Source organism: Plectropomus leopardus, chromosome 17 (genome assembly GCF_026936395.1).
Source record: "Plectropomus leopardus strain MGB_pleo_1.0 chromosome 17, ASM2693639v1, whole genome shotgun sequence".
NCBI classification, from domain to species: Eukaryota; Metazoa; Chordata; class Actinopteri; order Perciformes; family Serranidae; genus Plectropomus; species Plectropomus leopardus.
The window spans coordinates 14,966,950-14,981,491 of record NC_142192.1 but is presented as its reverse complement, the minus strand read 5'-3'; the positions used below and the strand labels follow the sequence as shown (position 1 = coordinate 14,981,491).

Below are 14,542 nucleotides of genomic sequence, written 5' to 3'. Positions count from 1 at the left end.
AGTCAGTGCTTGAAATTATATTTACATGCTTTTTGGTTAAAAATTCAAACCGTGGGGAAAAAAGCCATGAGCAAACATTAATGCAATGAAAAGGATGTGCATGAGGCTTTGGATTTCAAAAGCTAGACTGTGTTTGAATGCACCATCAAGGGAGAGTTTTAAAAACAGTCCTTGTTTGCAACTGGATGCTATGACAACGTCCCTACTGTCTAGAATGTACGTAAATAATTAACTAGAAAATAATTAAATCAAGATGACAAAATGTCCTTTGTCTCGAATCTGAAGTAGTGTAATGTGGTTTTAGGGATGGATAATACAATGTTATATAACATGTGATGATAAATGTGAGCTGTCACAGAGTCAGCTCTACTGTTTATATCAGGGATACTCACTTGCTTTGCCTGGGGGCCACATTTGCAAAATGACAGCAGGCCAGGGGCCACTTATAAACAAACATAAATAATTAATATATAAATTATAAGCCAGAATCTCTGTCTGGGGATTTGGGTGATATTCCGCTGGCACATTTTTTCTCAATTGGTGCTTTTTATGCACTCTGGCACATTATTTACATTAAAAGTAAAAAAAAAAAAATCCTAGTGCGACTGAGTTTATTTTCATTGTGAATTAGACAGGCCACATGACACCTTGATGTAGATTTAGAATCACTGGTTTATACCATGGTAGCTTTCCTTTTTATTCATCTGGGTGTATTAGTCCATTGTGGGCAATGTTGAAAATTAATGCAACTTTCTGGAAATACTAGATTTTGTATGATATTTGCATCGCTGTTTAAGTACGCTGATTTGTCAGGTACTAAATTAGCCTAAGAACAGATATCCCTGCCTGTTAATTGACACGGTGTCCTATATCATGAAAAATATTGATACAGTGATATAAAATTAAATATAAAGCAATACAGTGTTTTAGTCATATGAGTGACATCTATGCATATGTATGTTTTTTTTAGATTTATCAGGGTTGCAACTAACGATTATTTTTGTTGTTTGAATCATCTGTTGATTATTTTCTTAATTAATTGAAAAGTTGTTTGGTTTATAAAAAAGTGTTTTGTGCACAACCCAAGTTTACTGTCACAGAGGAGTTAAGAAAACAGAAAATACTACAAATCTAAAGGTGCTGAAATGAGAAAATTTTGAATGATTTTTCCTTAAAATTACTCAGTTAATTACGTTATTAAATTAGTTGCTGATTAATTTAAAAGTTGCAACTATCTGATTAATCTTTATAACTGTAAAATGCATTGGTTTAAAACAGATTTCTCTGCACAGCGTTTAAAAATGTATTGAACACAGACAAGAATTGTATACATTCGGAACATCTGCACCATGTATCATGCCTCTATATATATATATTTCATTCTGTGTATTCCCAGAAGGCCACACAAGATATCCAGTGCACCCGATGCTCTCCCTGATGTCTTTGACAGCACAGTCAGGCCATGACATGTTGTGCATGAAATTACTACATGTGAGGTGTTGCTATGGATGTGCTGTTGCAGAGTTGTCAAACCTCTGCAGCAGTAGAGAGTCCTTTAATGTAGGCTGCACATCATGTAGTTTGTGGAACAGTAAAAATATGTTGCCCTTTAGACAAGACTTATATGGCAGACTTGTGGGTAACTTCCACAATCTGTCCATTCTTCAAACTAATCTACCTGAGTTTGCATTGTAATCCAGCTCATTTGTTGCGGCCCAGCAATGGGACGCCATATCACGTCTGTGTGGCTGCTACCTTCAGACTGAGTGATGAGCTCCGAAGCGGTGAGACGTCAGGAGGGGGGGAGGACAATCGGGCTGCTGCGTCCTCAATCACTGGTGTGATGTCAGCAAAAATCAGTGTTGTCACCATGCCTGTGACCACTCACTGCAAGAGGGAAGAGAGGAGATGGGTAGCTCAGTCTGCTGTTGTTAAAGTGATGTAATGATGACAAAGAGAGGGGGGAGAAAGGACGAGGGGTAAACTGAGGAAGAACGGAGGGAAAGAGGGCAGGGATCTGACCAAGGGCAAAACACATAAATAATAAAACTAATAAAATCAGGATGCTTTTATTCAATTTTTATAGAGATTCTGGGAATAACAAAAGAAAGCTAGAGGCAAGAGGTCTACCACTATCAAATGTACAATTAGTCATAAAAAGAGTTTTTAAAAAGTGCATGTGCATGAACAAAAGTGCTGGTGTATTTTTACAGACTTGAGTTTTAAAAGGATTCAAAGATGAAATAAGTTTGAATGTCAGCTGCACATTCACTGTGTACCTTTGTAAAGTGAGAGACTGAAAAGACACTTTTAAAAAGGCAATGACTGTGCAAGGGCACAAATTCAAGAGCAAAATCTTCAACAAAACCAGCTTTTAAACCTTCTTTTCAGTCAGTGCTTTTTATTTACCGTCACCACACATAAATCTTTATTTTCAAAGTAGTTTAGGATCTGAGGATAAATGTTGCATATTCTTTCATTTCAATTGATTGCCTTTCTTACTTGATCTTCAGCAGACTTAGTGCATAACAGCATTCCCGTAGAGGATCACGTGCTTTACATATATTCTATGCACTCATCTCGTTTGAACGTTTTCTCTTGTCTTCTCTATAGGGGGTTATGTCTCTTTAATAAGCTACACATGCTTTACTGGTCATATTGCAATGGATCTAATGGCTCGCAAAACTCTCTGAGGATGTTTAGAGATGTATGAAGAGCTAGTGGGTAAAACAGATAGACAAGAGTTGTAGATAGAGTTCACACCTCCTCCCTCCAAGAAAAGTCAAATTTAGCTGGGAGGTATGAGTAAACTGTCACATGTGCAGCAGATATATTAAAATATTAAACTTACTGTTGGGAAATGTATTATTGATGGACTGAGAGTGTGTTATAATGGCAAAATGTTCCAGAGATTATGGGTGTCTTGCATAATCCAAACCAGGGTAGGAAACCACCACCAGCCGAATGCTGGTAAAACATGCAAATGGCTGCTCAATTTGATTCACTCACCAGTCCTCAAACATCACGAGTAATCTGTGGAGTGGCTGAATTCAAGAGCCACGGTGGCCAGGGAAGAAAAAAGTTAATTTACAACCCTAATCCTAACTGCTAACACAATTTAATCAAACAGATGCAGTTCCCATACTGTGGATTTTTAGTCTGTTTTTCCCACGGTGTAAAATATGGCAGCTCAGTCAGTGGCCATTGGCATCTGATTCTGACACAAAGCACCCTTTCGCTTCCATACGAAACATAGTGTACTTCCAACTAAGTCCAGCGTAAACCCAGTCTCTGAACCCGTCAGCTGCCGATCAACAATAAGCCTCTGGGGGCAAAGGCCAGTATTTCAGGTGTAGTCAGCAGGTATTCAGACCTGCTGGTCATAATCTTCTTAAACAGATATCTGTGTATGAATGCAGATACGTTCAGAAAAAAGCTACTATAAAGCTTCAGCTTTCAGATAACAGCCCATCTGAAATTGCCCTAAGGCCAATGTATTCCGCCTTTCCACATGGACTGTTTAACTGCCTTTCAAACATGATTGATCTACACTACTTGGACTCTTAATGGACCACAAACAGAAACCAGATCACTTCGAATACCACAATCTAAGCAGAATAGAGATTTATGAAAATCTATCAGTGGCACTTCACTTCCATACCTCCTAAACCTTACCAAGTAATTTTGTTGCCTAAATCAAGTTTTGGTGATTAAACCTACATTTTCTGTAAACACAGAAGTTTTTTTGGAAAATATACTATGCATGTAACAGGCAGATATTGACATGCCTTCCTTCAGCAAACAAAACTGATGCCAGTGGGGTCCCTATAGCATCATAGTATGAAGCATAGGGCCACTCACCAAACTGCCTCACTTAATGAGGTAAGTGAGAGCGTACTGTGATTTTATAAAATTACCTGTCTAAAGTCATATTTAAATGACTAGTCAGTGCTTTCCGAAATGATCATATGCATATTTTTTTTTTATAATCTGCACTTATCTTGTCGAGTTGTGTTGTTGTGGAGTTGTGTTTTTTTAAACCTTTGGACAGAGCCAGACTTCCTGTTTTCCCCTGTTTACAGTCTTGATGCTAAGCTATGCTAACCATCTCCTGGCTCAAGCTGTATTATGAATGGACAGATATGAGAGGGCTATTTATTTTCTCACCTAACTCTCAGCAAGTAAGCTTGGTTTTTAAAAAGTTGTTTACATTTTTCTTTGTGATATCCATGAAATCTCTTAATTAACAGCTAAGATCATATAAAGTCAGCTGAGTCAATGATCCTGAGGCATCTCTGTTGTTTGTTTGACTTATAGAAACACGTCTCTCTCAGAGATTTTCCCACTTTTAGAAAAATCCACATACTCACGCACACCCAGAGGTGATTATCGGATGATTGACTGGTGCGAATTCTCTGCTCTGGCATGATGATGATTTGTATAGATCCTTTTTTCCTAGAGGTCATTTTGTGATCTATTCTCTCCTTCCTCTGCCTTTTGTTTTCTCTTTGATCAGTGTTTTTCTGTGCTTCTTTCTGTTATTTTGTTTTTTTCTTCTTTCCAAAGTTGAGATATTGAGCCGCCTGATGCTGTGTCCTTGACTATGCTTTTCAACATACTGGTTACAAATATTGTGTAGTCTTTTGCTATACTGGAAATATTAAACAGAGTTTAGGATCAGGCTGAAAATGTCTGAATAGAGACAATGAATTCAGATTGGAGAGGAAGTTTATGTGACCAGCATTAAACATTGAAGTAAAAAGTTTTATTTAGAGCTGAAACAATTCTGTCAATACATCTATCAACAGGAAATCAGGTTAGGTAATTTAAATAATTTTCCAAGCAGATAAATACAGAATGTAGGAAACATTATTTAATTACATTTAATACTATAAGATATACTAATACTAATCATTTTAATCTTATTTAAGATTAAGATTATTATCAAATAATTCTTGGTCAGTATATATCCAAAAATAGTTGAAATGCATAGAAACCAAGGCAATGTTTGCAGATTTTGTTTTATCCTACAAAGAGCATATATTTAGTTTACCAATACAAATAAAACCAGCAAATCCTCACAACCAGCTAATGTTGGGCTTTTTTTTCCTTGAAAAAAAAATTAAACAATTCATCAGTTATTAAAAATGTTGCTGATCAATGAACTAATAAATTAATGAACTAATTGTTTCAGCTCCACTGAAACATGAGTTAAATATTTTTTTCTCAGTTGGCTAGCTTGCAAAAATGAATAAAGTGATGCTTTAAAACACAATGTGTACATATTTTGTATTGCATTTATTTTTTGTACTATATTTATTTTATTTAAGGTGCTATATAAATATGCTATTATTATTAGTAGTAGTAGCAGTATTCTTCTTCTTCTTCTTATGATTATTATTATTATTATATACTACTCAAAATATCCTACATTTTTGAAGTATTCAGAAGAGGAAGTGTGCTGAAAAGCTCACAAGATTAATAGTTTGTGAACATCATCAAGAAAATGCCTGATGAGTTGATTGTGTCATCAGAAAATTAAATCAGAACAGTATTTAAACAGTATTTCCCTGATACATTTTCCAGTGACACTGCCCATTCGACTGGAGTAAAAGCTTTAAATTATTCATGGGAAATTTTGAAAAAAAGAAAGAATATAACATCTTATGTTAATTTTAACAATGGTTGAGACACAAATTATGTCCTTTAACAATAAAATGAATACATTAGAAAGCACCTTATGCTTCCTCCTTGCCTCATAGTGTTTAAAAAGGGGGTGTGTCTGAACTACCATGCACTTTAGATGATGTGTAACACTGAGATTGGCTTTCAATCAAATACATTTGTGCATTTGGGTGGAGTCAGATGACAGTAATCATAGAGCTAGACATCCTAAAAGAAAGTTATATCCATTGGAACGGTCAGGGGATCTGAAGGGGTTAAGACTGAGGACATCTGGGGCTAGCATTAATGATAATAACCATCCTCACATCACCATCAATTATGAATAAGAATTAGGAGTTTGAGGGAAATTGGAGGGACCTCTGGTCAGAGATCAGCACTCCTAGTTTTAAATTCTTGGCAGATGCAGTTCCAGGTTTATTTGTCATCCTCATGCTGAGTAGCCTACCAGCAGCGTGAGTCCAAAAGCCAAAACAAATACTATCAATCCTGTCAACCTTTCACAGTGACTTAGGACTTGCTCATGCATGTCTATCTGCTAAAAGGCCTGCCCCTGGGCCGCTGCGGGGTGTGGAAAACAACCAGTAGGTCGTCCTAACTGCGGAGTGATGGGCTTCCAACAGGGACTCTGCGAGCCAAAGCAAAGAGACCTGCAGTGAATTCTAATCTCACATGCACTCAGTTACTAAACTGGCAGATCTGCTGCCGTCCTGCAGGAGTGATGATTAATGACCATCAACTATTTTGGTCTGACTGTGTCTGGCTTTTTTCTCCCTTCTTTTGCTCACACAGTATAATGTTGTTCTTTCATGCTGTTGTTTCACGTATTGACAGATACACTTTCTCTCTGTCTCTCAGACACACACACACACACACACACACACACACACACACACACACACACACACACACACACACACACCCACACACACACAGAGGAAAAGTGTGAAATGCCACAAACTGCAGTGCCTCTGCTGCAGTGTTTTGCATTTCAGATTAATGATTGCTGTTTTCTCCTGAGACGCCATAATCCTGATTTGAAACAGCCATCTGTTTGCTCAGTCAGTCACTTTCACGGCAGACAACTTGTTTTCTGATCATAACTTGTCATTCTTTTCTCTCTCTCTAGAGATTCGCCTGTGAGAGGAAGATATGAAGTTAGTCGTCTCACTTTGGATCCTTTGGTTTCTCCTGGTGGTAAGCTCTCTTTTTTAAATTCAAGGAATGCTGGAAGGTAAACTTACTCTTCTCTCTTTGCTCATTATGTATGCTCTTCACGTGTGTTTAAACACAGGATTCAAATTTCATTAAATGGACATGTAATATGTTGTGGTCTAGTGGTTTTTCTTTTCTCAGCAGATAAAAATCTCGTGATTAATTTTCGCTCACCATTTTTAATTGATAATTATATTTTATAGTTAGCTCAGCTTGTTCATTACAAACTTGGAGGACCCAAGAGAGAATATATGATCCATGACTGCACGTGTCTTTATGTTCTCACTTTACCTGATCCATGTTCTTTTATGCAGATGGCGCGTAATGTATGATGTCTTTTATTTCACCTACATTTAAACTTGGTTTGGGCTTGGACACAAAATGAAAATGAAATACCTAATTGTACATTTGAAAGTGGGTGTATAACTCCGCATTGTGTTTTATTGTGGACAACAGCATTTATTGCAAGGTACCAGACATTGCAACAGCATAGTGGCCATGCAAATGCCAACGCTGGGTCTGTGAGCCTACAAATCAAACTATGATGCTCTAGATTCCCCTTGAGCGCCAGTTCTGATGCTTAGGAATGGCACGCATTCGGTCTCTTTACAGAGCAGACTTAGAACGTAGGTTCTATTAGTTTATTTTCTTAGGTTAAGGCAACAAAAGCATGTGGTCAGGTTTAGAAAAAACATTATGGATTGGCATGAAATAAGTATATTTGTAACTAACGTAATGGAACATCACAACATACTTCACATAGGCCATGTCACTGAGGTAGTATGCTTGTATGCTATATAATAAAGCATAAAGCATATATCTTTCTGCATTTGCCACATTCATTTTCAGGTTGTTGGGGTTTGGAGTGAGTGCTTTTTTGGTTTGCGCCCACCGAATTTGATCTCTTATCCTAACTTGCCTGAATGATTATGTCTTCAATCACTGTTCAAAAGAGGACTTAGTACCAGAATACCAGGCAGGCAGGTAGACACAACAAAAAGCAACTTATAATTAAATAAAGCTAACACCAGACAAAAGACAATAACAGACAGGCAACAAAATTAAGAGCTTTGCTGTGGTAAAACAACGCACTGAGAAAAAACACAACAAACCGAACCAAGAACAAACTTAACTGTGAGAGTGAATCCAGAAAGGAGCACTAGTGGCCAACACAGATGGACTGACAAAAGACAAGGGGAGCACAAAGACTAAATACACAAGAGGAGCAGGGAGATAATGAGGGACAGGTGACAGCAGGGTTAATGAGTGAAACAAATCAGGGCAGGCAATCACTACGGCAGGAAAACACACAATGACAGGAAGTAAAACCAGACATTACAATTAAGTGAACCTACAAAATAAAACAGGAAACAGACTTAACATGAACAAATACAACAGATAACAGACAAATAAAACCCAGAATCATGGCACGTAAAGTGACTCTCAGTGTGATGTGTTTGAGAAATTGCATCAATTAGTCAAACATTTTGGCACTATGTTCTGTCATTTAAAAATATACTGATTTGCTTGATAACAGGGTTATAATTAAACAAATCAAGTTTCCTTCTGATCAACTTTCAACTCTTTTTTATAAATTACAGTACATTACACCATTTGGCTTAACAAGGGTTATATAAAAAACTATATTTTTGCTGTAAATTTTGGAAAGCTCAAAGACTATATTCATCTTGTTTTAGGCAGGCTGAAGAGATGTCGGCATCAAGCCCTGAGAATATGTTTACTTTGAGATTTTTTAAAAAGCTTTTACTGCAGTTTTCCATAAGTCATCGTCCCTTATGAAAAAAACATTCAATCCATTATTCCTCAGTGTCGGTGTGAAATGGAAGTTTCAATTTCCTTTGCTGTTCAGCATCAAGTTTGACATTGAGGTCCAGAATAGTATCCCTGCCAAATGTTTTCTGCCTCAAGTATCTACTGTTCTGCTTTATGTTTCTGTACTCTCTTTTTTGAGTGCCCTTGTCATGCTGATTCAGGGAGATGAATGAATTGTACTAGGTGAGGAGAGGCCTCCACATTTCTTTTTCTTGTTCAGCTCATCTGTTGATATTGGTGGTGGCCTGGTGGTCGTATGTATGACGTCATTTACTTCAATGTTTGGAGTGACATCATATGTACGGCTGCTAAACTGCTACATGGGACATCAGCATTCTCACAAAACTCACTGTGTCTTTTCTTTGTCTTTTGCTGTTTATCGAACAGGTAAGAATGGTGTTTTGGTCTGATGAGGAATCCTTTTGCATTCACAAAGATACAGATGTAGGAGATTAGCATCTCAATTGTCAAATGGCATGTGGAGACAAGCCGCCAGGCAAAGTATTAAAATTCCTTAAATAATACAGAAAATGCAAGTGCACGAGCTTGGCACTCTGAGAGGCTTAATTTTCAGCCCCCCCAAAATTTGCCAGATAAGTCAGAGAAAAAAGGGCTCTTTATACTTCAGTGAGCAATATTATCAAAATCAGAATTTCACACTCCAGGCTTCTTCATTTTTTAATGCTACCCCCAAATACCAACAACAGAGCAAAGATAAGATTCATTCGGAGAAAATCAGCTGCTTAACTTCTTTTGTGAGCTCCCAAACACACTTTAATGAGTTAGATGAATGGCAAGTGACTAGAATTTCAAAGTGGAGTGAAGTCCTCATCAGATCAGTTTTGAAAATGCTTCATAACTGGGCATGCTTATTCTTCCATTTCAATTTTTTATCTCATATGAGGGTGCATGTCTTTCTCTGAGCATGATAAAACTGTTAAGTATTACAAATTTATCTCAGAAATAATATTCATGTTTTCACTATGACAGTCAAGGGAACGTAAAGCCGTGTCAATAACATGTTAAGTCAGTATGAGATATGTTTTCTTCCCCCTTCCTCTTACCTCCTGTGTTGTGTTGTCTCCACAGAGCAGGGCGGCAGGAGGCACTGAGTCAGTCTCAGAACCATCACTCAGGACCGGACATAGTGCGACCGATGGACAGGGCCAGGCCATGAGCGAGGGTCAGTACAAATGTCTTGAGCTGTCCAACAAAGACCAACAAGAAAACAGAACTGGTGAGAGGCTCATATCATTTCAAGGCTTCTTAAGGCCAAAGCACTAACTGTTGTGAAAGCATCACAGGTGTTACGATGTTATCAGGCGGTGGATTAGGAGCAGAACACAGTTGTTTGTCTTGTTCAAGGTAATGTTGCCAGCAGGGGTTCAGCAGAAAGCTTTGGAGCAGAAGCTGTAGTTACTTTGATGTACACTTACATTATATACAACTGAAGACACAGGAAATGTGTTGTTGGTAATAACTCAGGTCAGGTCTTTACATTTTTTTCTTTTTTTCTGTCTCGAGGTACGTTCTGTGGACGCATGTGGGACGGCTTTCTGTGTTGGGATGAGACACCAGCTGGGACAACTGTAACAAGAAAGTGTCCAAATCACCCTGACCTGGACCCAACTGGTAAGAGAGACACGCACTTCTCACACAGATGCACAACGACACGCTCCCTAAACAGAAAATAATCCAATTTTCTGTGTGTGATGTAGGTCAAAGGTCATGGGGCTGAGTGTATGGGAAATTAATCCACTGCCCGCATGGGGCTTTAGGAAACTTGGAGGATTTTATTTTGTATTTTATGTGTTTCTATTAGATTTTAGCAGGTATTTCCACAAGACAGTCAAAGGCATTATTGACCGTTTTTGGGCTGTGCTCTGAGTTTTGAGCTTGTAACAACTCATAATGCAGGAACTGCAGGCATCATAGTGACGGTGCAGTAACATTTACCAGCCCCGACAGCAGGGCTGGTATTGTTTTCACCTTATGAGTCTGTGTGTGTCATCATGGCAATATGTGGTCCTGGAAGAACCTACTGTAGTGTTAACTACCACAGAAGTTGTTTTGAGTGTTTTTCAGGTGTTTTATGTCTATCTGTGTGTCTGTAGACAGATTTTATCGCTGCAATAGCATCACAACAGTATAAGATGCGAGTGTAAAGGTTAGATCAAATTAAAGACCAAGTTCAAAGATGGGTGAAATCCGAGCAATTGTGCTGAAAATAGGGGTATAGGGAGTAGGGAAGAGGCCAAGGATTGACATCAACTGTTTTATACATGCTTCGCAATTGCTGGCTTGTTCATCAGCTGTGTTGTTACTGTTAGTAACATCCAATGAAATCAGTGCATTATGACTCCACTGCTCCTTTACGCCAACCATCTCATTCTATCTTTGGTGTTGTTGATTTAAATCAGATTTAATGTCCACATGTTTATTAAGGAGGGATTAGCACGCAAGCAGAAATCTTCTTACTGCTCAGATTCTTTCAGTTCTTTCTGTTCCCTCCTACAGCGGAGCCTTTTCCACCAAATCCACAGTAGGCCTATATAACCGTGGACTATAAATGTTCAGTTACTTAATGCAAGTGTCTCACTTAAGTGCATAATGTAATTGGATTTTATGCATTATCTCCAAAGCAGATATGTTTTATGTTAAACAGTCAGTTGATATTTACTCATTTAGCATGTGGTATCTTTTCTCAGGGTTTCCTTTTCTGTTCTGTGACATCTTTTCTTTGGGTTTTCTGTTCTGTTCTGTAGATCCTGCTTTTCGTTGCTTGTCGGCCTTCTTAGATGTTCATGCAAACAACCAAGTTCTTTATTTTTATCAGCCATACTAGCGGCTCTGTTGGTTATAATGCTCCGCTGGTCAGTTGGTAAGGCCATCACTTTGGTCCTGATTCAACTATTTGGTGACTGTCATAAAATGTGGTCAAAATTTCTTACTTATCCAGTGAAATATCTTAATATCTACTCGATGGGTTGACACCAAATTTTGCGCATGCATTCATGGTTCCCAGAGGATATACCCCAATAACTCTGGCGATCCCCTGACTCTTCCTTTGTGCCACCAGGTGCACATTTTTGGTTTTGAGGAAAATGTCTGCAAAATTAGAATTATTAGATTAAATTGGAGGAAACATTTCCCGCTTAGGAGAAATTGTAACAGCCAGGGCCATTTTGATTTAGCGCCATCTTGAAGCCAAAAATTTTAATTTATCCAGCACACTGGTTTATGACCAGATACCTGCAATACGAGTGGCATTCCCATCAGTGTCAGCTATAGCTCTTGTTTCGTGTTTAATATGCTAAACTAAGGTAACCTGTAACATCAATGTGTTAGCATTTTCTCTATAAGCATGTTAGCAAGCTAACATAAGCATTACGCTCAAATCACAACTGTGCCTCTAAGAATAGCTTTTCAGAGCTGCTGCTACCATGGCTGTAAGACTCCTCGTCCTTTTATTTCTGTATGTGTGTAACAGTAAGTGTAAAAGATGCCTAGTAAGAGATTTTTAAACTGAATATAAAGTAAATCATTCGCCTATAGTGTTTTATTAGTCAGACTGAATGAAAACACATTTATTTCTTGAAATTGACTGTGGAAATTGAATAGTGAGCACATTAATGTTAAGATTGCGGTATGCTACAGTATGAGCAGTTTTACATTGTAAGGAATGCATGGCTCAATAATGTGTAGTTGAAGAGATCCAGAGTCGAGTCATGACTGACTTAAGAGATGCAAAATGAGAGAGGGGAGGTGAGAGAGAGGACAGAGAGGGGACTGAGGGGTTTATAGAGAGAAAATTATAAGTAAAGAAGAGAAGGATGACAAAAAAAATGATGGCGAAGTCAGAGTTAGAGAGATGGATGGGGAGAGAGAATATGAAGGAGAAGTGAGAGAAGGTGTTTTTGTAAGAGGGGGCTCATAAAGGATCTTCCCAAAATGCCTGTGACGCTGAAAGTCCCCTCATGGCTCCTTATTTGAAAGCTGATACTGCTGATATGAGGCTTCAGGGGGAGACATTCAGTTGGAAGTGGATGCTGAACGTCTGATGAGCTGTCGGAGAAGACTAGGCAGTTAGACTAAGGTTGTTGTTGTCAGAAGTGATGCGATCTCATTCTTAGCCCAGTCAAGGATCTACAGTACATGTGGTTTTTAAGCCTGACATTTGAGAAGTTGCCAGGAAATTTCTCCAAAGAGGGAATTTTTCTGTTTGACATAACGTTTGATGATGCGTGCCAAGTGAAATTATTCGCAGTTGTTAAGTAATGCCAAGATTCAGGGTCCAATTTATGTGTTTGGATGATGCCAACATAGTACAGCTGAAAAACAGAGACCCGAGTGACTCTCAACCGGATATGAACCTCGAACAGAAGTGATAATGTGCCTAAAATTTGATCTAATGTATGGAGCATTTATGCAGTTGTTAAGCTGCTGGAAGTTATTACTTTTTTTGTATTCTTTACAGAGAAAGTGACAAAATATTGTGCCGAAAGGGGTAACTGGGTGCAGACTGGGTCTACTTGTCAACCAATTTCAAAGAACAGATTAGAGGTATGTGGTTACTGGCAGTTCAGTAATAGATGAATAAGATGACGCGAGCCTCATCTGCTCTGTGCACTCATTTTCATGCTAAACTTTTCTTCTTCTTTTTTTTTTTTTTAGAAGGAAGTCCCCCATTTTTTAATGGATGCTCCCGGAGAGCCAACCACAGAGGCCACAGGGGTTAGCACAAAAAAAGATGGTGTTGCGGAAATAATGATCAGTGAGAATGAAAAGAAATGCTCAGAGAAAATAAAGCAAGATCCACCCTATAACAAATCAGGTAGTTGTCATGTGTCACGGGTCTACCGACAAATAATGTTATTATACATCAACATGATTTGTACATGATGAGATTTTACATTGAACAAACCGATAAACAAAAGGCCTGTAAACAATTCTTTGTTTTTTTTTGTGATTGTCGGTAGGGATTTGCACGATTGGTCGATAGTCATTTAAGTGTTGCTCCAATCAATAGTCTGCACTAGAAATAGGTTTGATTGCATTCACTCGATAAAAATGCTGCTGTGATAATCAGTCTGGTTTGAAAGGATTTATTTTCCTAAAGAATATTGTTAATCAACAATAAATGTCACGTTTTGTAGGATAATGTGCACTGGTCATTACTCACAGTGCAAATTTCCACACATCTCAGCAGCATTTCAAGAACAATTTGGGTATTGAAAAATTTGACTAAGGATTTCAAATTCTATCATAACTTTTTTTAGACTATGTTTTCACACATAAATTTGTGTGTTTTTTTACTTTTAGACTAGTCTAAGTTGAAAGTTTGGTTTTCATGTCATGATGATAAGTGATTAGGAACATTCCTAACCGTTGGTGTTACAGAGCTGTACTGTGCTCGTACCTGGGATGGCTGGCTGTGCTGGGACGACACTCCTGCAGGAACCTACGCCTCCCAAAACTGCCCCAACTATTTTGGTGACTTTGACCCAACAGGTGAGCAGATAGACTTAAGGGTTGCTGCTCAGATGATTTCTTGTTACTTGAACCCACTTTTAATTCTATAGTGACTTTAAGGAAATTTGAGTTCACCACATAATTGTTCCTTCCAGAAAAGGCAACTAAGTACTGTGGAGAGGACGGTCAGTGGTTTCACCATCCGGAGTCCAACAGGATTTGGACCAACTATACACTCTGTGCAACGTCCTATGAGAAGAGACTGAGGGTAAAGTATCGTTGACAAAATAAACTATCAATTGTGTATTTATTGATCAGGTTAGGTAAACAGGTTCAATAC

General features: G+C 38.2%; 1 protein-coding gene and 1 long non-coding RNA gene across 3 annotated transcripts in view; one reads left to right on the top strand and one right to left on the bottom strand.

The window, feature by feature from the left end:
• The window catches only part of calcr (calcitonin receptor), a 67,161-nt gene that overhangs the window by 27,402 nt on the left and 25,217 nt on the right, over positions 1-14,542 (top strand). The window contains exons 2-8 of one of the 2 annotated variants that reach the window (XM_042506749.2): positions 6,812-6,879; positions 9,820-9,967; positions 10,255-10,362; positions 13,208-13,293; positions 13,405-13,564; positions 14,131-14,241; positions 14,358-14,470. In XM_042506749.2, the coding sequence (XP_042362683.2) occupies positions 6,835-6,879; positions 9,820-9,967; positions 10,255-10,362; positions 13,208-13,293; positions 13,405-13,564; positions 14,131-14,241; positions 14,358-14,470 (771 nt within the window). In that variant the 5' untranslated portion in view covers positions 6,812-6,834. Of the gene's footprint in view, positions 1-6,811; positions 6,880-9,762; positions 9,968-10,254; positions 10,363-13,207; positions 13,294-13,404; positions 13,565-14,130; positions 14,242-14,357; positions 14,471-14,542 lie in introns of those variants that run through there. The other variant, XM_088090208.1, reaches the window with a different exon arrangement.
• Positions 1,290-14,542, bottom strand: part of LOC148186624 (uncharacterized) — a 43,505-nt gene continuing 30,252 nt past the window's right edge. The window contains exons 3-4 of the long non-coding RNA XR_015779423.1: positions 9,795-9,933; positions 1,290-1,887 (exon numbers count right to left, since the gene is read on the bottom strand). This is a non-coding gene — a long non-coding RNA (uncharacterized LOC148186624). The remainder of the gene's footprint in view (positions 1,888-9,794; positions 9,934-14,542) is intronic.